The following is a 24,695-nucleotide window of genomic DNA, read 5'->3' as shown; positions in this document are numbered from 1 at the left end:
CTGCAAATAAAATGGAAGAATAAGAAAAACCAATGTGTCGATCAGTGTGGAAATGCTTCCCATTTCAGAGTGACTAAAGCATGCACAACACTAGGATATACCTCGTTATAAAGCCGGGCCATTTCTGCACGTTCTGGTTTATCATCACAAGTGGTCGCTGAAATTTCTTCTGAAGCTACAAGAAGGAATGTACACCACCTTTTAAGCCAAGCCAGAAAACTTACATAGACCCAAAAAAATTTGCATCCATTGAGAAAGCTCTTAATGAATGCAATTTTTTTTTTTTTTGGAAGTACACAAGACTTGGATGTTAGCAAATTTTCAAAATTATTTTAGATGATTCCAAAAAGCCAATACTTCTCATCCTTGATTTTTTTTTTTTTTTTTTTCAATTTCATTCTCAATATTCTAGCATATTAATACAATTTGTTTTAGGACCAAATTAGCAACAATACTAAGAGATCATCTGGAAATATTGAACTGTTACTAAGGGTAATATGAGGCTTTTCTCACAGATTCCTTAGAATAAAAGAAGCAAAAAGGACACAACAATAAAGCACGATTCCAAACATTTATATTCCAAACCTTTCCAATCTTTCTTTTTCTTTCTTTCTTTCCTCCAGTTTTTTTTTTTTTTCCTTTTTCTTTTGTATGTGTGTGTGTGGTTGTGGAGTGAGGGTGGGGGGCTGTTGGGGAGGGAGAGGGGATGAGAATAATTTCATCTTCACTATTTTACCACTATTTATTCTAGATTTCATGGAAAAAGAAGGTAAATGAAACGAAGAAAGAAATTGAGTTTGACATAAAACAAATCCCATTGGGAATATAGATTGACCCCTAGTTTGGAAGTCCATTTGGGACCAGATCTATCTCATCAACATCTCCACAGTACATGCAAGTCCTTCTGTGTCATCCTAATCCATTCAAAAACATACTAGCTTGTTGATGGATGACCCTTCCAATCTTCAGAAAATAAAATAAGTGATACATATGATAGCAAAATAGCCCTACCTTCTCAAACTTCTGCTATCACCCCATCCCACAAAGCTACCTGTGGAAAAAAATTAATAATCCCCAACTTGATTCTGCAAATTCTTATTCTAGATTAACAATGCTATCTTCACCAATCCACTTCCACATCATCATTATCCATGCAAGTATTCATCCGGAATCATCTTGACCTTCCTTTTCTCCTTGTAAAGTTCTCAACTATCACTCCACCTCCCCAGATCAATTACTGATCACACACTTGACTAACCAGTGACAGCAGGCCAAATCATCTCATTCATAGTTGCTACTACGCTTGATTTTTAAAAGATGTATGTCTGGTTTTCATCTATGGGCAATGTAGTCATCAATCTTGCTTTCACCACCCATTTCTACTGTAAGTTAATTTCATCTGACTTATCCTAAAACCTTTCAACTCTAAAGCTTGCATCTTTGGAAAGTTATATTAAAGGCCACACCTGAAACACCAATTAAAAATGTGATAAACCAACAGTATATTCTCTAGGACATTGTTGTGCTCACATTTGCTCGGCTGGTACCCAAGGAGTCCCTTCATAAAACATCAGTGCATCATTACCATGGTTTTCCAAAGAGCAATCATCAAAGTCAAACTTGACATACTCATGGATCAATAGCTACCTAGTGATAATGGTTGATATATATATATATATTTGATAAGTAAAATAAAAGAGTATATATAAAAAGGAGGGCCAAAAAGAGCATCCCAAAGTATATGGGAAGTATACACCACTCGCCAAATTGTAGAACCAAGAGAAAAAAGCCAACCAATCAATAAAGTTAATTAAAGACAAAGGACCATCATCTATAAACACCTTAGTCCATCATCACAAAATTACAAACAAAAGAGTTTTTCAGCCTTTGATTTGAAAGTTCCTCATTTTCAAAAGCAATTTTGTTCCTTTCCTTTCAAACTGTCCAAAAGACACATAAGGGGGCCGTCTTCCAATCCTTTTTGCGCTTTTTGCCCATGAAAGAACCATACCAACCAAGAAGGGAACAGTAAAGGAGAGAATCCAAGACATGCAAAAGAGTGCAAAAAGCAACTGTCAAAGAACCTTTGTCTTTACACGATGAACAAGGATGTGGTCAATGGATTCTTCTTCATAATGGCAAAAGAAATATCTACTTGCTAAAGACTACCCTCTCCTCAAACCTTGATCCGAAGTTAAGACCTTTCCCCATGTTGCCTCCCAAGTAAAGAAGCCGGTGATGGCACCCAGGAGTTTTGCTCATCGGAAAGGAGATTGAACCTCCCAGCTCCAAAGCAACATGTCTACCTCATCCCTATACATCCTCTTCTCTTGAAGTCTCAAAAGGACCACTCCATACTTTCCATCTCTCAATCGCCGAAAGGCCTAGAGAAGCAAAAAGTCCAACCATCCCCTTCAACTGATGAATTCCAAACAACCGCCACTAACACCTCTTTTGAAATGACTAACGCAAATAAATAAGGAAAGGTTACACACAACAATTCATTTCTGCACCACTTGTCCTTCTAAAACCACACTCTCCGACCATTAACAACTAAGAAAGAAATCATACTACTCAAAAGATCTCAATCCTTCCTTATGGCTTTTTGTAACCGAACACCATACCCATCCATCACTTAATGAGAGTGACACCCTCGTTTTCCATTCTTTCCATTGATAACTTGCTTCCAATTTCATTAACAAAAAGCTAACTCCATTTGTAGAGGGGAGCCTTATTGAGCGCTGATAGACATTTAACGCCCAAGCCCCCTTCCTTTTATCTAAACAAACAACCATCCACCTTCCTAAGTGTGGCTTTCGAAAGAGAGCCCCACTACCCCAAAGAAAATCCTTTTGAATCTGTTTTAACCTCAATATGATTGACCTAGGCATGGAAAACAAAGACATATAGAATATAGGCATACTAGAAAGAGTGCTTCAAATCAGAGTATTCCCCTATTTTTGAGATATGTTGTATCTTCTTCATGGCCAACCTTTTACAAAACCTCTCTTCCACCCAATTTGAAGCCGCCACAGATTTAAACAAGGCACTCAAAGAAAGACTCAAGTAAGAGGAAGGGAGTACACCCACCTTACAAACCAAACTCCAAGGCCAAATCTTCTAAGTTTCCCATCCTCCCCATTGAAATCAACTCACTTTTATTCAAATTGATTCTCAACCCTGATATGACCTTGAACCAAGTAAGCAACCAGCTTAAATAAGTCATCTGATACTGTGAAGCCTCGTAGAACACAAGTGTCATCAGTAAACAACAGATGAAGGATTTGAACCCTTGCACCGCCCTTGCCCCTCACCCGACAAATAACCTTTAATCACAACTCTCTTAAGGCAACTAAGAGCCTACATAACAATCACAAATAAATAGGGCGAGAGGGGATCCCCTGCCTTAAAGCTTTGGAAAAAACTAAACTGAGTGCCATTGACAAGGGCAAAGAACCTTGCTATAGAAATGTACCGCTTCATGCAACCAATTCATGTCTTCCCAAAACCCATCTTTTGTGAAGGCAGAAGAAACAAGTTGACTTCAATCCCTAAGCCCCTAGAGCTTTGGAAGAAACTAGACCGGGTGCCATTGACAAGGGCAAAGAACCTTGTTGTAGAAATGTACCACTTCATCCAACCAATTCATGTTTCCCCAAAACCCATCTTTTGTGAAGGGCGGAAGAAACAAGTTGACTTCAATCCCTAATATGACATGACAAAGGGATTTATCTAAAATGAAGGGACATTGATGCTCTAATAATGTTTATCTTTTCCAAAAGTTTTCGAATCTCAAATGCCCCAACCCTTCCAAGACACCAGTTTAAGCATCATGAATTCTTATCATTCCTTTAGTTGAGAAAATAGTGAGCAATACAACATTCATGTCAAACTATTGCAACCCCTTCCTAGTTAATTTCCTAATAAAAAGAAAAGGGCAAACTATTGTATCCCACCAAACCGGTGAAGCATCTGTCTTGCCAAGTATAAGGGTCTCTTCCCATGAGAGCACCAGCAAAGGTTTGGAGATGCATAACAATGAATAGAAGTATAAATGATTAAGATAATAGTAGCAAGTATGAGCTTACTACATCAGTGCCCTTAAAAATGAATAGATGATTCAGTCATGATCCAACAGAGCAAAGCTAGAAGAAATGAATGAATAGACTTACCAATTACTTCTATACGAGGCAACTGGTCCATGATTTGAGCATCAACCTCTACATTGCTTGGACTAGATATGTCTATAACCTTGGGTTCATTTTCAGGATCTTCACTTGCAATCTCATTTGATTTTATGTCACCCTGTGATTAAAAGCAGGAAGATGAATTATAAGAAGTCAAACAGTACAGAAGAATATCAGGCATCAGCTCATTATGTGTAATACGTCATTTAGAAAATATTTTGCAATAATCAAAATAGACAGCTAGACAGTCTCCAAATGTTCACAGAAATTAAATGCACAAGGAAAACAAAGGCAGTAAATACGAAAACAAGTCCAGTAGACAGGAAATGTCTTAAATTTCCTTGTAGAACCAGTGAAATGAAAGGGATAAATATTTACAGCATATCATATTATTATAGAACATTTGCATCCTACACAGGAACACAGAAGTTGATCAATAGCTCTGAAGATGGGAATAGAAATGGAAGCAATAGGTTTTCAGTAACTTCCTGGTCAAAGGAGTTCTATAAAATAAACGTACCCCGACAAATATAATGATAAATTTCATGATTAATAGATTTTCTTGCCAATTATTGCAAATCCATATATCTAGAAGTTATGCACCATTTCCAAATTCACTTCATATGCTACCTGGATGGTATCTTCTGAACCACAAAGCTAAGAAGTGTAACAACGATTTATTTTAAACTATCCTGTCTGCAGTACAAATGATCTTTAGTTTACCATGTTCAACAAGTATCAATATGACTGTATGGCCATTTTGAAAGATTAAATAATCAATATGACTGACAACAGAAATGAAGGTAAAAAGAAACCAACGTAACATGTGGAATAAAAACTAAGGATAGGCGCGTCAGAAATTTCAACAAAAAATGACTGCAAGTAAACTTCCATAGTGAAGTTGTGTAGTGATCTACAAGGTAAGTGCAAGGATTTCTTCACATATGTGAGAAGAAATGATCATTTGGGGACTAAAAGGTAATACCATAAGGAGATACATGTTCAAACTCTGGTGACTGCTATGGAACCAGCAGGTGTGGATCACGTGGTCTTTTAATGGACTGCTGGTTAAAAATGAGCTCCAACTAAAATGAGACACCAATTGATTTTTCCTTGGTGTCTGATGATAACTACGTCATTCTAGGTCCTTTCTGAAGAAGGTGGGGTTTTGGGCTCCTCATAATTAGGAGACAAAGAAGAATGGGGAACAAGCATCTCTCGAACATTTCTTTTCCTGTCCTGAAACCATTTTCCAAACTCAAATACTTTTTATTTATTTATTTTATTGTTATTATTGTTATTGTTATTGTTATTGTTATAATTATTATCATTATTATTTATCTTTATTCTTTTGCAGAAAGGACATTCTAACTACGTTATTAGAACACACTCTACAGGACATTACTAGTGAGCCTCCTTGAAATTGCTTTCCAGTAACACACTTGATGTAGCCATGTTTAAAATTTATTTCTATAGAACATACAACACCATTCAAAATATAAAGGCACTTGAGCATGGAAATGGACTTACGAAGTATTCTTTCTGGTACTCGGTGTTGAGAGCTTTTTCCAATAGAAGCACCCTTTTCTTAATAAATTCAACCTGTCTTCTCTGCATTTCTCTAAAATGATATAAGACAGAAGAATCTTGATACAGCTGTGCTCTGTTTGAAGCATCAGTTCCTCCCTGTGTAACATCAGGGGCTAAATCAGTCCCACTGCCTGTTCCTTTTGTCTGGTTTCCAGGTGCTTCAGAATTAGCTGTATGGGTCCCATCTGGTGCTTGAGAACCTCCTGGGACAGGAAAATTTATGAAGGGGAGATTCTGCTCTTGACAAATCACTTCTTGAACTTTCAAGTCTTTGTCATCAACGATAGCTTGCCATCTTCCATATCCATGCCTTCGGGTTCAAAAGATAAATTCAGAAAATAAACAATAATGAAAAGACAATTAAACCATCAAATTTCATAATTTCTTGGTCCAGCAGTATTTTCAAGCTTGTCTAGTGATCCTACTCGAGCCCAAAACTTCCCTGCTGAAACTTCTGACAAAGCACACATACAATCGAAGTATTTGTGTTTATAAAACTTCCATTTCAGAGCCAATACACTTCTAAAATTTATTCAAGTTCTTAAGGCTTGAGTCATTCAAGAACCAATCTTTTCTCAATAGCAAAAAGATGTGTAAAATGCATATGAAGAGAATATAAAACAGCAGTCTGGAACAAAGTGCATGGCACTATTTCAAAGACATAAATAAATAAGAATAAAGAAAAAGAAACCCAGTGTACTTTACAAATTGATGAAAATAAATTTGGAATCCAATGGATAAGGAGAAATTGGCTGCAAATAATGACATGAGACCTTCAGGTTATGAGAATCATATATGCATTTCATACCGTATTAAGAAGTATAGTCTGCAAATTAACACAAGTGCATCTGGGTTTATAACCAACAGGTCTAGTTCTGCTACAGTTAGTTTCCTCGTGAATAACTTAATAATTTGGATGCATAAATGCTTAGAAATGTAAGCTACAGCCATTAAAATATAATCTGAAACCATGGATACAAGTCAACTAGAGAACAAGAAAAAAATGATTGCAGTTACTGTGCATAGCATTGAAAAACTTTAGTAGTTAAACATACTTTATTACTGCACGCAGTAGTAATAAATCATGCTCCTCCTTCCAATGTCTTCCACCTTTCAATCCAGGGAAGCGTGATACAATATCATCCTCGAAAAGAGGAGTCCCTGGCTTTTCTAAAGCAAGTTTTACCTATAATTCCACAAGAAGAAAAAAATGAAATTACCCTGAATAATGCAAAATAAAGAAAAGTTAACAGGGTAGTAATGTACATGTCACACATGAAAAAAACAAATAGTATTAGTAAGTTGCTGAAACAATCATAAATTTGACATTTGAGTTTGTTGTGTACAAATGAACTTAGAATTAGATAACTGTGGCACATCATGTCAACATGGATCCTACTTAACTGATTCCCCTATGATGGTGTTATCTCATTTTATTTTGTACAAACACTTCATTCAATTTTTTTTTTTTTTTTGGATAGGTAAGAAAAGAACTAAAATAAAAAGAGGCACCAAAAAAGTGACTCAAGGTATACAATACCTATACACCCACCGCCAAAACGACCAAAAAAGAAGAAAAACACCCAGCTGGCCCAACAAACAACCTTAGTTAGAACCCAACCAATCAATAAAACTAACTATAGTTAGAGGGCAATCAGCTATAAACAACTTAGCCTCTGACCAAAGAGAAAGAACAAAAGAGTATTTGAGTCTCTGGATAGACAACACATCATCCTTGAAGGTCAATCTATTTCTCACCTTCCAAACCGTCCAAAAAATGAAAAGAGGAGCTGCTGTCCACACCTTCTTGCGCTTTTTGCCCACAAAAGAACCATGCCAACTAAGGAGAGTCTCTCTAACTGATGAAGGTAGCACCCATGACACCCCAAACAAATTGAAGAGAAAATCCCATAAGACCCTTGTTTTTGTACAATGTAGAAGAAGATGGATGGTCTATGGTCTCCTCTTTCTCAAGGCACATAAAACATCTATTTGCCAAGGCCCATCCTTTTTTCTAAATAAGATCCAGGGTTAAGGCTTTGCCCCACGTAGCCTCCCATGCAAAAAAGCTAATCTTGGGCTGCACCCACACATTCCAAATGCAGCTAGAAGGAAACAAAGAAGAGCAGCCCACTTCTAGAGCAAGATAGAAGCTTCATTCAAAATTTTTGTCATAAATACCCTAAATCTCATTCAAAGCACTATTCACAATAAACATTTTCTTTCATTTAATCAAGATGTTTAGCATGTTGCATAAGCTTTATCTTATTATTAATTAATCTGTCTTAAGTAATGAAGAATATGGCTTGTGGCTTACACCTATAAATAAGAAGCTCCAAAAAACTTGCCAATGTTTTAACCATTTTAAAACATGAAGAAAAGATAAGTAAAAGGGAAAATCATATAGTGCACATGGTGGGAGTTGTCTGTCAAGAAATGTATGTCTTAAGGTGACAATTTAATCAATGTGCCTTTTAGTCTCCTAGTCAGTCTCTTAGATATAGAATTAAAACTTTGCTTGAGCTGCATGTTGTGTTAACATTAACCACTCTTTTACGATGCCAAATATTGGATTTGAATTAATTTGGTTTTACTTGTAACCATCCTAAACCTTAGATTTGTACCACTTTAGTCACTGTTTTTTTCCATTCCAAAGTTAAGTAGCATCTCCTTTTCTCTACCAGGTTTCTATTACGTGCACCTAAGGCATTGGAACTCACCCATCCAGTTTCGCATGAAGAGTGATGCAGGCTAGGAATAGTCTCAACAGAAAAATCATCCACAATGGTTTAAAATAAATAATATGAGGCTAAATAAAAATTCTCAACAAAAATGGAACTAGCTACAAAAATCAAAACTCTTGTCACTCTGACAGTTTCAACATAAAACTGCCGGTAAATAAGAAAATAAAACTATAAAAGAGATGACAGGACAGAAAATTATGGTAGTTTTCAAGTTATGAGCCACTGGCAGTAGAGGGCTAATATCAACACTAAAATTAGTGATAACCAAAAAACATGCAAATTAGTATTTTAAAAAAAGGATTGATGGAAGGCAAACATGTTAGAAGGAAAGTTTGAAAGAAGGTGCACAAATGCAAGAACAAAAAGAAAAAGGAAATTTACCATGAAGAAGTGTACAAAGCTAACATGTGAGCACCCTCAATCATAAGAAGGCACAACTATGAGAAAGTATGACACAAAAAATGTGCTTGCAAGGGGATGATATGGAGAAAAAGAAGAGAACGTAAAAGAAGGTAATATTGAAACTAGGATTTAATTCCTTCAAGCGGTCTCTAAAAATTCCTTTAATTAAATCTTTGTGTTTTTGGAGGAAAGGGAATGACCTTATCAGCCATGGATGCGAAGGAAAAAATTCCAAATCATAGTCCCAGACGTACTAGCTCTTGATTTACTTGTGCTATTTAAGCAGTTATTCATATGTTATTTGACAACTTAAGTAAAATAGAGCACCTTACTCTACAAATTAATTTAGCGTCACAATCTAAGGTGGGATGTAGACATTTTTTACATCATAAAGCAATGCTAACCAGTGACACAATATGATGTGGATGAATCTCTAAGATATACATCAAGAAATGTAATTTGTCTTAGTTGCAATTAAAGTAGGATCGGTATTACTTGGAATTAAATTAGGATTAATATTAGTTGGAATTAAATTATAATTAGTATTAGTTGGAATTAAAGTAGGATTAGCATTTGTTAGAGTCAAATTAAGATTAGTTAATTAGGTTATAAGATAATTAGAATTAGAGTCATAATAGGTTATTAAAATCCTAGTAGACTTTGGATGTTATAATAAGAATTAGAGTCATAACAGGTTATTAGAATCCTAGTAGATTTTGGATTTCTTAGAGAAATCTATAAATAAGGTTAATCAATGTAAATCAAAGAATGAATTGATTGATGTTAATGATTTATTGCAAGTGTTACAATCCTCAATGGTAAGACTCCATTGATTTTCATATAGATGAGACTCTTAGAAGGCCTTAGTGAGTCTCTACGTTTTCCATCTCTTTTCGTTGTATCTTTTTTTTTTTATTATTATTATTTTATTTTTCTCTACCATAAACTTTATTCCTTGTTAGCCTCCTTACACCCTAAAAATAAAAACCCTAGCCCACCTATTCGAGTGTAAGTAACCATACTAAGGTTGTCCCACATTAGTTTTAGTATTAGAGTGAAAGTTCTTGGCATGAGGGCATATGCAATTGAGAAGTGGAGCAACGTATGCGAACATGGTCGAAGGCTACAACTTTTTTATGCAACCATTGGTGAACATACCAAGGCTAAATGAAAAGGAGTATTAGCGACATACTAGCATCTTCCAAACCTGTGTTGCTTGCCAAGGGAGGCTATGTACTTTGATTATTGATGCAGGAAGTTGTTCCAATCTAGTTTCAGAGGACCTTGTTGAGAACTTAAGATTAAGACAGAAGATCATCCAAATCCCTATCAAATAGCATGGGTAAATGACACATCTATTTTGGTGAGTTCTCGTTGTCTAGTGACATTTAATTTCGATAATAATTTTGAGTTATCAGCATGGTGTGACGTCTTGCCAATGAAAGATGCTCATATTATGCTTGGAAGACCGTAACTTTTTTAATAAAAGGGTCCAACATGATGGATATGAGAATATTTACACACTTGTGCGCAATAGGCGTAAGAAGATCCTACGTCCAATGAAGGAAATTCCACCACTTAAGCAACCAAAGGAAAAATTGGCACCCTTAAAATCAAATACTCCTATTAAAAGGCAAGTCAAAGTTACTAGTAAGGAGGAAGAAATCATCAATGATGAATCTAAAATACAAGAGGTGATGGAACTGATCCTAGATCAACCAGTAGAAGAGCTCAAAGAGGTTATAGAAGCTTCAGAAGAACCCGATGCTTGAATTCCTAAAGCAAAACATTATCATGAGTAGTGGTAAACATGAAGAATTTGCTGAAATTTCTTTTGAATATAGGGAATTCAAGAATCTTATTCTTCCAAAAGACAATTTGCAAGAAGAGTTTGGGAGGCAACTTTCCACAGGCTTGTTGATGAGATATAATTATTTCAAGAACTATCAAATTGTTTTACAACATTGGAAAGTTTTTTTTTTTTTTGATGGGTAAACACAAAAGAGAATATATTAAATAGAAAAGGAAGCCTGGAGGGCAACCCAAGGCATACGGGAAGTATACAACAAGTGCCAAAAGGCTAAAAAGAGCAAAACAAGAAGGAAAACAAAAACCTCACCCGTCCTCACCTAGAGCCCAACCAATAAAAAAAGTCGATTAAAATAAAGGGCTAGCATCTATATACAATTTTGGTCAAGACCATAAATAACATTGGAAAGTTTTTTAAAGCTTAGTAATTGCCTTGCATGAAATTAAATAAGTTCAAGAGATCTTGATGTCTTGTCTTACCATGGTAAAGAATCGATGAAGAAAGAAAGGGTGAAACACATTGCTTGGGATTTCACACATTGCTCGGGATTTCAATTGATCGTGGAAAATCACTAAAACTCGAGGTTGAGTTTTTTTTCAAGTTAAGGGGAATTGATGAGGATGAATCTCTAAGATATATATCAAGAAAGGGAATTTTTATTAGTTGCAATTAAAGTAGGATTAGTATTACTTTGAATTAAATTAAAATTAGTATTAGTTGAAACTAAAGTAGGATTAGTATTTGTTAGAGTCAAATTAGGATTAACTAATTAGGCTAAAAGATAATTAAAACTAGAATCATAATAGGTTATTAGAATCCAAGTAACTTTGGATGTTATAATAAGAATTAGAGTCATAATAGGCTATTAGAATCTTAGTAGACTTTGAATTTCTTAGAGAAACCTATAAATAAGGCTAATTGATTAAATCAAAGAATGAATTGATTGATGTTCATAATATCATGTTTTTTTTTTTTTTTTTTTTTTTTTTTTTTTTTATTGCAAGTGTTGCAATCCTCAATGGTGAGACTCCATTGATTTTCGTTTAGGTGAGACTCCTAGAAGGCTTTAGTGAGACTCTAAAGTTTCCATCTCTTTGTCATATCTTATTTCTCTCTATTATTATTTTTTTATTATTTTATTTTTCTCTACCACAAACTTTATTTCTTGTTCTTCTCCTTACACCCTAAAAATAAAAACCCTAGCCCACCTATTTGAGTGTAGGCAACCATCCTAGGGTTGTCCTACATCATAATATCTACAACAAACTTGTCATGAGTATAACATGGTAACTAGGATATAAGGGTAAAATACTCCTAGAAAGGGGGTGCCAAAGATGAATTGCTTAAAATGAAAAATATAATCACAATGAAAAGAGCTTCAAAATTTGTATGCAGAATAGATGGTACAGAACTCTTATAAGAACAAAGACTTATTATCCATGTAAGAATCTCCATTATAAAAAAATTTAAAATTTTTTTAAAAAAAATACCTTGTCCCTTACTAAAAGCAGGACTGCAATCCTAACAAGTACATCAGGTATTCGAAGTCCTTCTTTCGGAACTCCATCTATGACCATGTAGGAACACAAAGTTAGTGGCAGGCCAAACAAAGAAATGTAATTTCTTAAAGGAATAGCATTAACTCAAAGAATCCATAGCGAATCTAAAAGTACAGAAGACAAGAATCACCTGAAAAGGTTGGTGAGTCAGTTATATCTTCAGAAATGTGAGCCAAGAAGAGAGTCCCATAACTGAATAAGAAAATATATTCACCATATTAATACCCCAGATAGCTACAACTTTACAACTAAAAACAAAAAATGAAACTTCATGTGAATCTAATTTTAGTGCGGCCCCACCCCACCAAAAAAGATAAATAAATAAACAAATAATAATAATAATAACAATAATAATAATAATAATAATAACTTCATGTGAATCTAATTCAATGTAATAATAATCTAATTTAATAATAATAATAATAAATCCTGAACCGTCTTTGGATTACAGTTTATTTTATTTCCTTTTTCAATTAAACTTCAATTTAATCCATCATTTTCTGTTTCCAGTTCTTAATTTTATATATTTGGACAGTGGTTAGCTTCTTTCCTTTCTTTTCCTTTTTTCCACACAATCAGCAAAGATATAAAGAAGAAAGTACCCAGACTTGAACTTGCTTACTGAATTCCCAATAATGGATTCAAATTTTTAATAGTTAAATAAAAATTTGATCTTTAAGTTAAGCTTATGTTTTTAATTGCTTAATTATTAACAAATTTTCTCTTCAAACAAGTTACAATTTCCATGCTAGTGTTTCACTTAGATGAACTTATAACATGCCATGCAGATGCAACAGGCACATATAAACATGTACCCCTCTATGAAATATATGTATGTGCAAATACATTACATAAATATGTAATGAACACACAGATACACAAGGCTGCAAATCAAGCAGTTCAAAAGCCAATCCAAGCTCAATCTGACCTCATTTTTCCTCATCTCAGGTTGAGCTTGGGTTCGTCGATTGTCTCAAATTCAGAAAAGCTTCTAGAGTGGTTAAAACCTATGTATAGAGAACTATGAGGGAAGAGAGAGAAGTTGCAACCCCATAACAAGATGCAAGCAGTGTCAATGGCAAGGGTGATGACAAGATGCAAAAGTATGGCACTAAGATGCAATGGTGGCACAAAATGCACACACACACAAGGCAACAAAATCAGGTGGGTTGAAAGTCAACCAAGGCTCAACCTCGAATCATTTTTCTCATCTCAGGTTGGAATTGTGTTCATCAGGTTGTCTTAAATTTAAAAAAGCTTCTAGGATGGTTAAAACCTAGAGAAAGAAGTTGCAAGACCGCACAAAAAGCAGTGGCAATGGCAAGGCTGATGGCAAGATGCAAAAGTGATAGCATTGAGACACAATGGTGGTGCAGCGAGATGAGACAGCAGAGCAACTAGATATTATGCAAATGATTATGTTTTCAGGGTGAAAACAGTGAGATGCAACAACACAGTGAAAGCCTAGAAGAGTACCAAGTTGCATAGAAAGTTTCACATGGAAGCAGAAATTTCAAACAATTCCAATACACACAATTTTGGGATAAGGCCTTGTTAAATTGAGTTGACTTAGAGTTAGAACCCTAGATGGTACCAAGTTTCATAGCAGTATAGGATTAAACCATGCATATGCAGAAATATCAAAGAACTCCAATTGCACGGGAAATTCAATTGCAGTTTAGCCATGGTACAATCAGTTTAGGCCATAAATCATGAAACAACATTATTGCATAAAAATATGACTACTGCAATTATTTAATACATAATGATAAGCTTTCAAACACGAATCCAAAGTTAAACCACATACTCTTTAATTTCTTCAAAAGTTTTCTGCTTCAAGCGGGGTGTAAACTCTGCCCAGTCAAACTCCCCAACCCCAAACCTGTAAAACCCAGCCACAACAATTACAGGAAAACAAAAAAGTATGTGCATATCCATACATTTAAAAAAATAAAAAACAATTAAGCTATCAGGAAAATTTGTGCCCGTGAACCCACACAAACATACACACAGAAAGAGTGACTAAAATATAGTAAGATATTACATATGTAAGAGTAAACCTCATCAAAACTTGGACAAATGCAGCCCTTTGATTTTGATTGAATCCCAGTACTCTAAATGATCTGCCTTCACCTTCCATCAGAGGGAGTGGTTCCATATTGTCCACTGGAAATGAATTCATTGAAACACGGCTATCATCAATACATAATCATGAAATTATTGTCAATAGCTCATCAAGATAATACTGTCAGGAAAAAGATACCCCGAGCTTTCTTTCTGTAAGGCTTTCTCCCAGATGGAACTCCAGCTGATGTTGTTTCACCATCAGTCAGATCAGCTTCATAGTTATCATCCTCACCTTCAGAGCTTATATCTTCCAAACCAGCAAGGTCATCTTCTTCAACAGATACCATCTAGATGAGTTACAAGGGCACAGCAGACAAGAAGAAAACGGAAATCAGGAATCAGAACAGTGCCACCATTAATTAAGTGAGATATTGGTCAGAAGAACTTGCCAAGAAAACTTGAAAAGCAAAAGTAAGACAGAAATTTGTATCTTCCTATTAAATAATTTTCAAGTGTAGCAGCAGAACTATGCAAATAAAGATTTAATTCTATGAAAGTTCAAAAGTTAATTCCTTTTCCAAAATGAGTAAAGTTAATAAAACTCTTATTTTTTTTAAAATTAGAATTTAAAACACACAAGCACAAGGATGAAAAAACTTCTTCAGCAAAGAAACAGTACAGATAATTTAAACTTTTTAAAGAACAATTTTCAATGGATAAATTTTCCTTTTTGCATGGAATTGAACCTGGGATCTCTCCATCCCCACCCCGACTCCTTCGCACTTTAGTCAGAAAAACATATGCCCTTAGAAAAACTGAAGCTTTGTGAACCAATTTAAATAATTTATGATAATGAAATTCATGCTTTTCTATCAAAATGGCTTATAGAACATAATGGTACCTGTTTACGGCTTCTCTTTCCCTTGCCCAAAGCATTAAACTCTTCAATTTTATGAACTTCATATCTGTCTCTTAATAACTCTTCCCAATAACTTGTTCTTTCAGAATTGTTGACAGCAGCTTTGTTCTCCACAGGAGCCTTTTGTACTTCCTCTTCTACTACAGCTTCTACTTCATCAATATATTCAAAATTTGCTACCTATACAGCATACAGTGTAAGGTTAATTTATTAAAACTAAAAAACTGAAAAGAGAAAAGTACAGAATACAACAATCTAGAAAGCATAAATGTCCAAAAAAGCCACAATAGAAATAAATCTGAGGTTTAAAAATATGAAAAATTTCCATCAATGAACAATTTGAATGAGGTCCTATGACATCAATTGAAAGCAGCATTCCCTAGGTCTGCATCTAGTGCAGAAGCCACTAAAAGACCAGACAGAGAATCCCTTGATGACAGGTCAAAAGTTCAAGCTGCACATGATCGTAATCCAAATTAAACGATTCCATGCTTGCTCACTTTTACTTGTTCAGATATGGTGTGAATAAGGGTACACTTGTGTCCACTAGCTTCAACACCAAATACAATGACCCACTCCAAATACAAGAAAAGCCAAGTGGATGGAAACCATGTCTCGTGTTGGGATAGAGCCCTATAAAGCATGACATAATGTAATAGTTCTAGATTCATTAATAAATTCATTTATTTATGTTTCTTGGTTTCCCTTTATTATCCCATATGCATTACTTGTTTATCTAAGCATACACAATGAATCTCTTACATTGCACATGACTTGAGTGTATTAGGAGTTACATAGAAGATACAAATTATGGGTTCCTTGTAAGATGATTATTGGTTCATAGTCGGTTTATGGATTTGGACAATCTAGTAAAGACTATAGTGCACTATCACCTAATTGGAAGGATGGATTGTTTTGATTGTCAGAATGGGTTTCTCATGGTAAGTGCACTAGTGTATATAATAACACATTGGACAAAACCTACGTTGAATCATGACGCAAGGTTATCAATTGTCATGATTCACCAACCTAATATGTTGCATGGACTTTGAATCTTGATAGGATATTGATTTTATGTCAAAGTCAATGGGAAGCTTTGACCTATGGGTGAAATCCGAAGGTGGTCATAAATTCTTATGGATTAGGTCGTTGTTGATGGAGGCTGATGGCAACAGGTATTTTCAATAGTGGCTCCATCATATCTCATGGGAGTGAGATAGTGTGTCCCATTGGGTAATCTAAAGAACATGTGATCTAGAAGACTATGGTCATAATATTTCCTTGTTGGAAATTTGACATATGCTCCTTAGAGCTAAAGTACGTCAATTGATCACATATTAAGTGAGATCTGCAACTCAATAATTGGAGAGGTAATCTTGATAAGTGATAGCACTACCTTGTTAGATTGTAGACACTAGTTCATGGGAAGTCTACAGGCAATGGATATTAGGTCACGGACCTGAGCATTCACTTTGTTGTAATTAAGGAGATACCTTTGTTTTAAGCATTTTGAGTTTCAGGTTCATAAATGTGCATAATAGCGTTTTGGTAAAAATGCAAGGTTGCATTAGATCTTATGAATTGACTTTCTAGTATGGGCTAATTAATTAATTAAAGCCTAATAGGTCTAATAAATTAATTAGGATCCAGGTGGGCAAGATTAGGAGACCCAAGCCTAATTTGAACTCAAGTTACTTAAGCCCACTAGGAGCCCTATATACACCCCTTGGGGATAGGGTTTCCTAAACTTTTACAATCTTCTTCCAAAAAGCCTCCAAAGAGTGAAACTCTAGTCTTCTTCTAGGGAGAAAAGCCCAACCTTTTCTCATATCAAGAGTCTTGCGAGGAGTGATTGGGTGGAAGAGTATCGGGTATATGAGTTCTAGAGAGATTTCTACAGTTTCAAAATCTTCTACAACATCACCATCGAATTGGAATTGATATGAAAACATCCAAATCAAAGGTATGGTCTCTTCTTGTCTAGATCTATACTATGCTATGGTTTTTGTTGCCATTATTTCCACAGCAATAGATTTAGAGAAACCTAAAATAAAATGAATGTACCTTATACGATCCAAGGCTAAGGAACAGAGTAATTCAGAGTTCCCAACATCTTGTTCCATTTAGTGGTGGATCATGGGCGGCCATTGGTCAACACTATGGAATAGGAGTTTCTCTAACTATAAAGTACATTTTTTCCATTACCAAAATCGGATTTAAGGCAAAATGTGTAACATTTTGATTTGAAATGTTACTTGAATAGAATAGGGAAGTTTGGGATGTATCCTTTTGCCCCCTGGAAATACAAAAGCAGAACAATTGCGTTGCTAATCAAGGATTCCACCATTCCCTATTTCATAAAGTAAAAGAAGAGCTACCTCATTTGCTGGTAGTCTATGTAAAACTGCTTAATTAATTTTATTCAACATTAAGAATGCTCAAAAAATGGAATCTATTTAGAAGATTTAATACCATAATGCTATATTATAGCCTATATAATGGAGGAAATAAGAATCACACATTTTATATTAGTGCTCTGACTATAGCAAGAATAGATGATGGAGAAATAAATATGCCCCCAGTTGAGCAATTATGGCACTTTAATCTTTGAACACAGATTTTATGTGATGATTATGGATGATAGTGCTCTCATGCAACAGCAGATACAATGATTTCTTTTGCCAGGCCTTCTGCCCAGACCAGAATGTTCTGTGCCTAGATTGCAGTGGTGGATCATCTCTTTATTCATCACCTAGTCCTTTTTGCATTGTCACAGATAATTTAGGTTTGCAGAGATGGATCGAGTTCCTTTCAAGAGTGTGATAGATATGATCTCCCTCCAGTATGAAAATTCATCCAGGAAGAATGTATTGGAGGTGCCAGCTGAATGGAAATCTCCCTCCAGTCTGAACATTCAAGCTTAACTTTGATGATTGTTCTTCAGGTAACCTGGGTCAGCTAGGGATTGGTAGGGTTATTAGGGGGCATGATGGTAGTGCATTAAAAGCCTTCTCTAAACTTGCCATTCTGGATTGACTATTAATGCAGAAATTCAGGCCTTCAGGGAAGATTGCTTTTGGCTAGATCTCTGGACCTGTCCAGCCTCATAGTGCAGAGAAATTCAACTATTGTCATTTCTTGGGTGTCAAATGAAAAGACCCTTAGAAGTATGAAGAAGATTGCTTCAAGTTGTTGACAATGCCAGAATTTTGAGGTGTTCTTTCAATTGAATTCCTCACACAGCCAATTGGTTAGCAGACCTTTTAGTTAGGTGTGGAGCCTCCCAATTAGACACTACTACTAGTCCTTGAGTAATAGGACTAGTTAACCTCACAGTTCTTTAGTATTAGGTTTTCTGGTAGTGTTGCTGCTACTAGTCCTTCCTCACATACTCCCCTCTCCACACTTCTCTCCTTTTTGTGTGTCAGGTTTTGGTTTTTGAGAAGCACAACTCCATTTCTTTTTTGCATATATTTGTGCAATTCTATGAAATGAATTGCTTGTAAAATAAATTTAAAAAAAAACAAAAAACAATAGTATGAAATCAAGCATGCAACTCACTTGAACAAGGAATCATGCTTGGTGCAAATAACTAGAGGCATTTGCTTACTACTGTGGATACAGATGATGGTTAAAGAGATAAACTACCTTAAATGCTTTTAAAAACCCATCATCCTCATCATCGTCCAATGTAGCCTCTTCATCCCCAACTTGTTCTCGATCAAGTAATCTATAAAAGGAGAAACCCAAGGGTCAAATCTTGAGGCCAACTTAATAAATGTCAAAGCAATGAAGATTATGGCAGAAAAACATAGTTTACCTATCTATTGCAGCATCGTCATAATGAATTTGGCGGGATTTTCCTGCTTCATCATTCTCATCAGCAAATAGCTCCTTTGACCCGTACCTTATGATGTCGTCTAACTCTTCCTAAAATCGAATAAAAATCATTTTACAATATTAATCAATTCTTTAATGTAATTATTCAAGATTAGGAATGGTCTTTAACTTACATAAAACTTTTATCACTATAAGTTCAGGAAAGAAAAATGCCCCAGGAAATGCTTACTAATCTATAACCAAAATTGATGAGCATCTCTCAAAGAGCCAATCAATGCATCCAAGCAAAATGAATATGCACAACTTAAAATGATTATTGTGTACCATAAAACATTTTTTTAAAAGCAGTTCAGCTTTTTTTATATCTTTATGCAGCAATAAAATTCCCCCAATTTCCCTAGTTATATGCAATAGCATGTACTAAGGCACACTGGAAACAGATCCAAAAACATGATTCTATAGAACACAAGCAGCAGTCTTAAATGTACCAATCTGCACATAAAGGAAAAATGGCATGATTGCTCATAGAAAGAGAAATGAATATTCAATGATCATAGATCCCCTGCTTCCTGATAACAATTTGGAGACAGGAATTATAAGGTTGTCTTCAGTCACACATTTCCTTTTCATTTCTTATTTCTGGAAAGAAGAAACATGTTGGTACTCTGTTTCCTAATAAAAAAGGTAGTAAAAGAACTTCAGGAGAAGTATATGAATTCTAATGGATTAGTGAAAGTGCCAAAAGGTAATGATGATGATGGAGAAAGAGAATTATTTACCTGGTTAATGTTTTGAGCCTTGAGCCTCCCAACAACAAGATGCTCTAAAACCATTTTCTTCTTAGTCATTTGCATCATCCTTTCTTCAATGGTCCCCCTTGTTATGAGTCTATAAATCAGTACCTGCAACATGAGAAGAAATTAGCAAACCGATCTTCTCATATTAAAGCAATCAACAAGAATAACAGCTTGCTAACTAGAGGACAAACTTTTACCTTGTTGGTTTGCCCAAGTCGATGAGCCCTAGCCATTGCTTGCAAATCAGCATGAGGGTTCCAATCACTAGAAAAGGAAAGTATATGTCCAGTGAATAAATAGATCATAATTAATGAAACACAAAATTTGAACACATTATACTGATAAGTAACACAAGAGAAAGTTGGTGTCTTCACATAGTTGTAATCACAAGTCAGTTAACCAGGTGCCCAATGGTTTTGCTAAGAGGGGAGCTACATCCTTATGGGACTTCATTAGGATCTAGATCCTTAGTGGACTTTATTCCAGATCCAGATCCTTAAAGGGCTCAGGGATCTCTGTTCCCATAATGATGTTGGTTTTTTGTAATTTGTAGCATTTTGATATCTAGAAATTCTGTTGGTTGTCCTTTGCTAATCTGTTGTTTCTTGCTATGTTGTGTTCATCAAATTATGTCTTGCTCTTCTGTCTAAAAATTGTTTAATTTTGTCTTTCAATTGTTTTCTCAGCCTGATCAATTCTTCAATTTGCAGAAACTTTTCATCAGTTGGAGGAGTAGGAATCCCTTTTCCTTATTTAGCATGTCCATGTATCTTAACTATTTCTTAGCATGTTGTCTTTTCACATTTCTAACTTCTTAGGAGAGTTCAGGACTACTTTTTGAGCCTTTCCAACAGTTCAGTTTTTTTTTTTTTTCAAGTATCGCCTCAGTTTTCATTGGGTAGAGATATAGTGTGGTATCAACTTTCACGCTTTTCAAGATACCGAGCTTCCTATTTTTTTAAAGCATGGGGTTGGGAGCCCTTTGCTTCGATTTGCAGGGTTGCTTACCCCCATTATATTTGAATGTTCTACATGAACATCCACTCTGTCGTGAAAGGGGTCATGTTTCAAGTCTTGATGTATGGCTAAACTTCTATGGTTTCTACTAAGTCCATTCATCATGTCCTCATATGCCTACCCTATCTGATCACCTTCCTAGCTTCTCAGCTAAGGTCCAAACCCTCACCCATTTCAAGCTTGCTGCCATCCTGTCTTCTCTATATGGTGAGCCTCGTCTTCTACCTGTACACATATCTATTGCTAACTTCACCTAGTCAGAATGGGTCCTTGCTATGTTTTTCTTGTATACCTTTTATCCTTCCACCCATTAGACCTAGATTTGACACCTTGTGGTCCGTTTCATACATGCTATATTGACTGGGTAGCAATTGGACATTGCCCAAATCATTCTAAACCTCTTGGCTTCCTTACGTGATCCTGCTCGTCCCGATAGCCTCCCATTTGCGTTGATTATCTCCCATTTATTGGTGGACATTGGGTTTGAGATTGATCAGACCTTAGGTACACCTAGGTCATGTGCTCTCATTGATGAGAGTTTGCGGTCCAAGCATGTGAGCCTCGTCACTGGTCAAGGCTGCTCAGGAGGAGACCGAGATACATGCCATGGCACAAGATCCTCCTGTGCATGAGCCTAATTTTCCTTAGCCCACTCTAAGAAGGCATTATAATTGAGTGTGCAAGCTCAACCCGACCCCGAGAGCTTCTACACTATATGCTTTTAGTTTCCTAATTTTTGTATCAAGAACCACTATTTCTATTTATGAATATCAATTTTTGTGTTCTCTATATCTTCCTTCGTGTTTATTGCATTCTTTATTCTCTTTGTCATATTTTGCAACAAGAAGGGGGATTCTCTTTGTCACGATGTTCTTAATTTGATTGGTTTTGACATTGGTTTTGATATGATTTTTTATCCATTAATATCCATTTGCATGCATGACTCACACCCTTGATTTGTTTGTATTCTTTATCCTGATTTGATAGCATTACTTATATATTTTCCCACACACTACTTTATCCTGAGTATTTATGTTTGGTGTGTGTAGGTTACAAGTATTGGGATATTTCACGCCATTGGATGTGATGTGTTGTCCTCTAACGTCGCAGAATGAATAGGTTTAAACAAGTGTTATTGAGAGATTTGTAAACTTCATTTGAAAGTATTGAGGGGTTTATATAATCTTTGTTTTGTCATAAAATTGTCAAAGGGGGAAATTGTTAGTGCATTGAGTCTTGTAGTTTATGATTGACAATTTTGTTTATTTCATTTTGGCATAGGACCTTTCTAGACTATGACTTACTCTCCATCAAAGACTTGAGGTTGTTGATTGATCAATCAGAATGTCACAAGTAAGTTTGGATAGGTTCGGGAAAAGACAAATTATGATTGAAAAGGTATGGGTTGGATTGTGTGTCCGGACTTTCTATTGGATCTCGCCTCAGGCCCTGAGGTGAGATTCATTGGGAGCACACGAGGTGTTGTGTTGCAAATATGGATTATAATAAAGGTTTTGAAGAGTGAGTCTAAGGGTAAGCATCTACTAGGTAATTTTGTTGTGGAGAATCTAGGAATATTGTTTATCCTTAATTTAAATATTAGTATTTATCAATTTATTATTAGTTTGAATTAGAGTAGAATATAGAGTTTTAATTAGAGTAAAAGTCTACTATTAATTTGAATTAAAGTAGGAGATGAGTTTGAAGTAGAGTAGGAGATAAAATCTGGATTAAAGTAGAATTCAAATGTATTTGTATATAAAGATCCTTCATTAGAAGAAATAATAATATTTTTTCTATCTTCTTCTTTCTCAATATGGTATCAGAGATAGAAGAGAAGAGGCTAGAAGATCCATTATAATGAACCTTGAGTCACTAAGGGCTAGAACAAAATTTGATAGTTCTGCCCTTGTTACTAAGGGGTTTGATCAAGAAGGAGAAAAAAAGAATTCTAAAAGGGTGGTAGACCATAGTGTGATCATTGTAAGAAACCTTGGCATACCCATGATACTTGCTGGAAGATTCACGGCAAGCCATCAAATTGGAAGAAGAAACCTAGGGAGGAGAGTCGTGCATACCAAGCCAGAAGTGATAAACAGGGGCAACAACCTTCCTTAGAAACATCTCCTTCTACTGAAAATCAAATAGAGCATATGTACAAACTTCTTCGGTCTCAGGTCTCTTTAAATTAATTCCCCTCTTGTTCCTTAGCCCAGGAAGGTAATCATCTTCCTACAGCCCTTGTTAGCCTTGATTCACACAGCCCATGGATCATAGATTTTGGTGCCACCAACCATATTACCGGTTCTTGAAGTCTGTTTTCTTCTTATAGTCCATGTGTAGGAAACACAAAAATAAAAAATAGTAGATAAATCCCTTTCAGCTATTGCTGGAAAAGGATCAATCAAAATTTCCTCACTTCTTACACTCCATAATGTTCTTCATGTTCCTAATTTATCTTGCAATTTATTGTTTGTTAGAAAATTAATCTCTAATTTAAAGTGTCAAAACTAATTTTTTTCTCATCTCGATGTGAATTCCAAGGTTTGAACTCGGGGAAGATAATTGGTAGTGCTAGACAAATTGGAGTACTTTATTTCTTTGAAGATGGAATCAAACTAGGTAAACAAAATCAACATACTTGTTTTGAATCTATTTTAGTAACTAATGAAAATGAAATAATGTTATGGCATTTTAGGTTAGGACATTCCTATTTTCATTATCTGAAACATCTATTTCCAAAGTTGTTTATTAATAAAGATCCATCTTCATTCCATTGTGAAATTTGTGAACTTGCAAAGCATCATTGTGCATTTTTTCCTTCACAACCCTATAAAGTCTCTAAACCCTTTTCTGTAATACATAGTGATGGTTGGGAACCTTCTAGGATTGACACTTCTTTAGGAAAAAAATGGTATATCACCTTTATAGATGATCATCCAAGGGTTTCTTGGGTGTATTTGCTAAAAGAAAAATCAAAAGTAGTACAAGTGTTTAAAATTTTTCACAAAATAGTTAAAACACAATTTCAAACAAATATTCAAATCTTCAAAATTGATAATAGAAAAGAATACTTTAATCAATTGTTGGGAAACTATTTTCTGGAAAATGGCATAATACATCAAAGTTCTTGGGTTGATACACCTCAACAAAATGGAGTGGCAAAAAGAAAGAGTAGACATCTTTTAGAAGTTGCTAGATCACTCATCTTTTCAACAAAAGTTCCTAAATATCTTTGAGGTGAAGCTATTTTAACCGCCGCCTATTCAATAGGATGCCTACTAGGGTTTTAAAATATCAAACTCTACTTGATTTTTTCAACATGTGTTTTTCTACTTCATGGATTTCAACGAATTTACCTTTGAAAATTTTTTATGTTGCACCACATTCATTCATGTCCATAATCATAACTGTGAAAAATTTGATACTAGAGCATTCAAATGCATATTTGATATTCTTCAACACAAAAAGGGTATAAATGCTTTGATCCACTTACTAAAAGAATGTTTGTAACAATGGATGTCAAAAAAGCCCTATTTTAGTCCTGATCATCCTTAGGGGGAGAATAAGTAAAGGTTCAAGAAGGGGAGGATTCCTTAGTTTGGAAGATCAATGGGAGGGGAAAGTTTAATGTCAAATCATATTATAGGTCTTTAAGGGTTGAGAATAGCTTTTTATTTCCAGCCAAAGAGATTTGGGGTTTGTATGCCCCTCTTAGAACTCATTTTTTTGCTCGGGAAGCAGTTTGAGGAAAATTTTTAAT

General features: G+C 35.2%; 1 protein-coding gene across 2 annotated transcripts in view; it reads right to left on the bottom strand.

The window, feature by feature from the left end:
- Positions 1–24,695, bottom strand: part of LOC117912051 (CHD3-type chromatin-remodeling factor PICKLE) — a 60,246-nt gene that overhangs the window by 845 nt on the left and 34,706 nt on the right. For both annotated transcript variants that reach the window (XM_034826486.1, XM_034826485.1), the window contains exons 17-30: positions 20,113–20,179; positions 19,898–20,020; positions 19,099–19,208; positions 18,927–19,008; positions 15,261–15,458; positions 14,556–14,706; positions 14,353–14,458; positions 14,100–14,174; positions 12,423–12,484; positions 12,224–12,300; positions 6,833–6,963; positions 5,718–6,087; positions 4,173–4,305; positions 102–175 (exon numbers count right to left, since the gene is read on the bottom strand). In XM_034826486.1, the coding sequence (XP_034682377.1) occupies positions 102–175; positions 4,173–4,305; positions 5,718–6,087; positions 6,833–6,963; positions 12,224–12,300; positions 12,423–12,484; positions 14,100–14,174; positions 14,353–14,458; positions 14,556–14,706; positions 15,261–15,458; positions 18,927–19,008; positions 19,099–19,208; positions 19,898–20,020; positions 20,113–20,179 (1,759 nt within the window). The remainder of the gene's footprint in view (positions 1–101; positions 176–4,172; positions 4,306–5,717; positions 6,088–6,832; positions 6,964–12,223; positions 12,301–12,422; positions 12,485–14,099; positions 14,175–14,352; positions 14,459–14,555; positions 14,707–15,260; positions 15,459–18,926; positions 19,009–19,098; positions 19,209–19,897; positions 20,021–20,112; positions 20,180–24,695) is intronic.

The sequence above is a fragment of the Vitis riparia genome, chromosome 4, assembly GCF_004353265.1.
Source record: "Vitis riparia cultivar Riparia Gloire de Montpellier isolate 1030 chromosome 4, EGFV_Vit.rip_1.0, whole genome shotgun sequence".
Lineage (NCBI taxonomy): Eukaryota > Viridiplantae > Streptophyta > Magnoliopsida > Vitales > Vitaceae > Vitis > Vitis riparia.
This window is presented reverse-complemented; position numbering and strand designations above follow the sequence as displayed.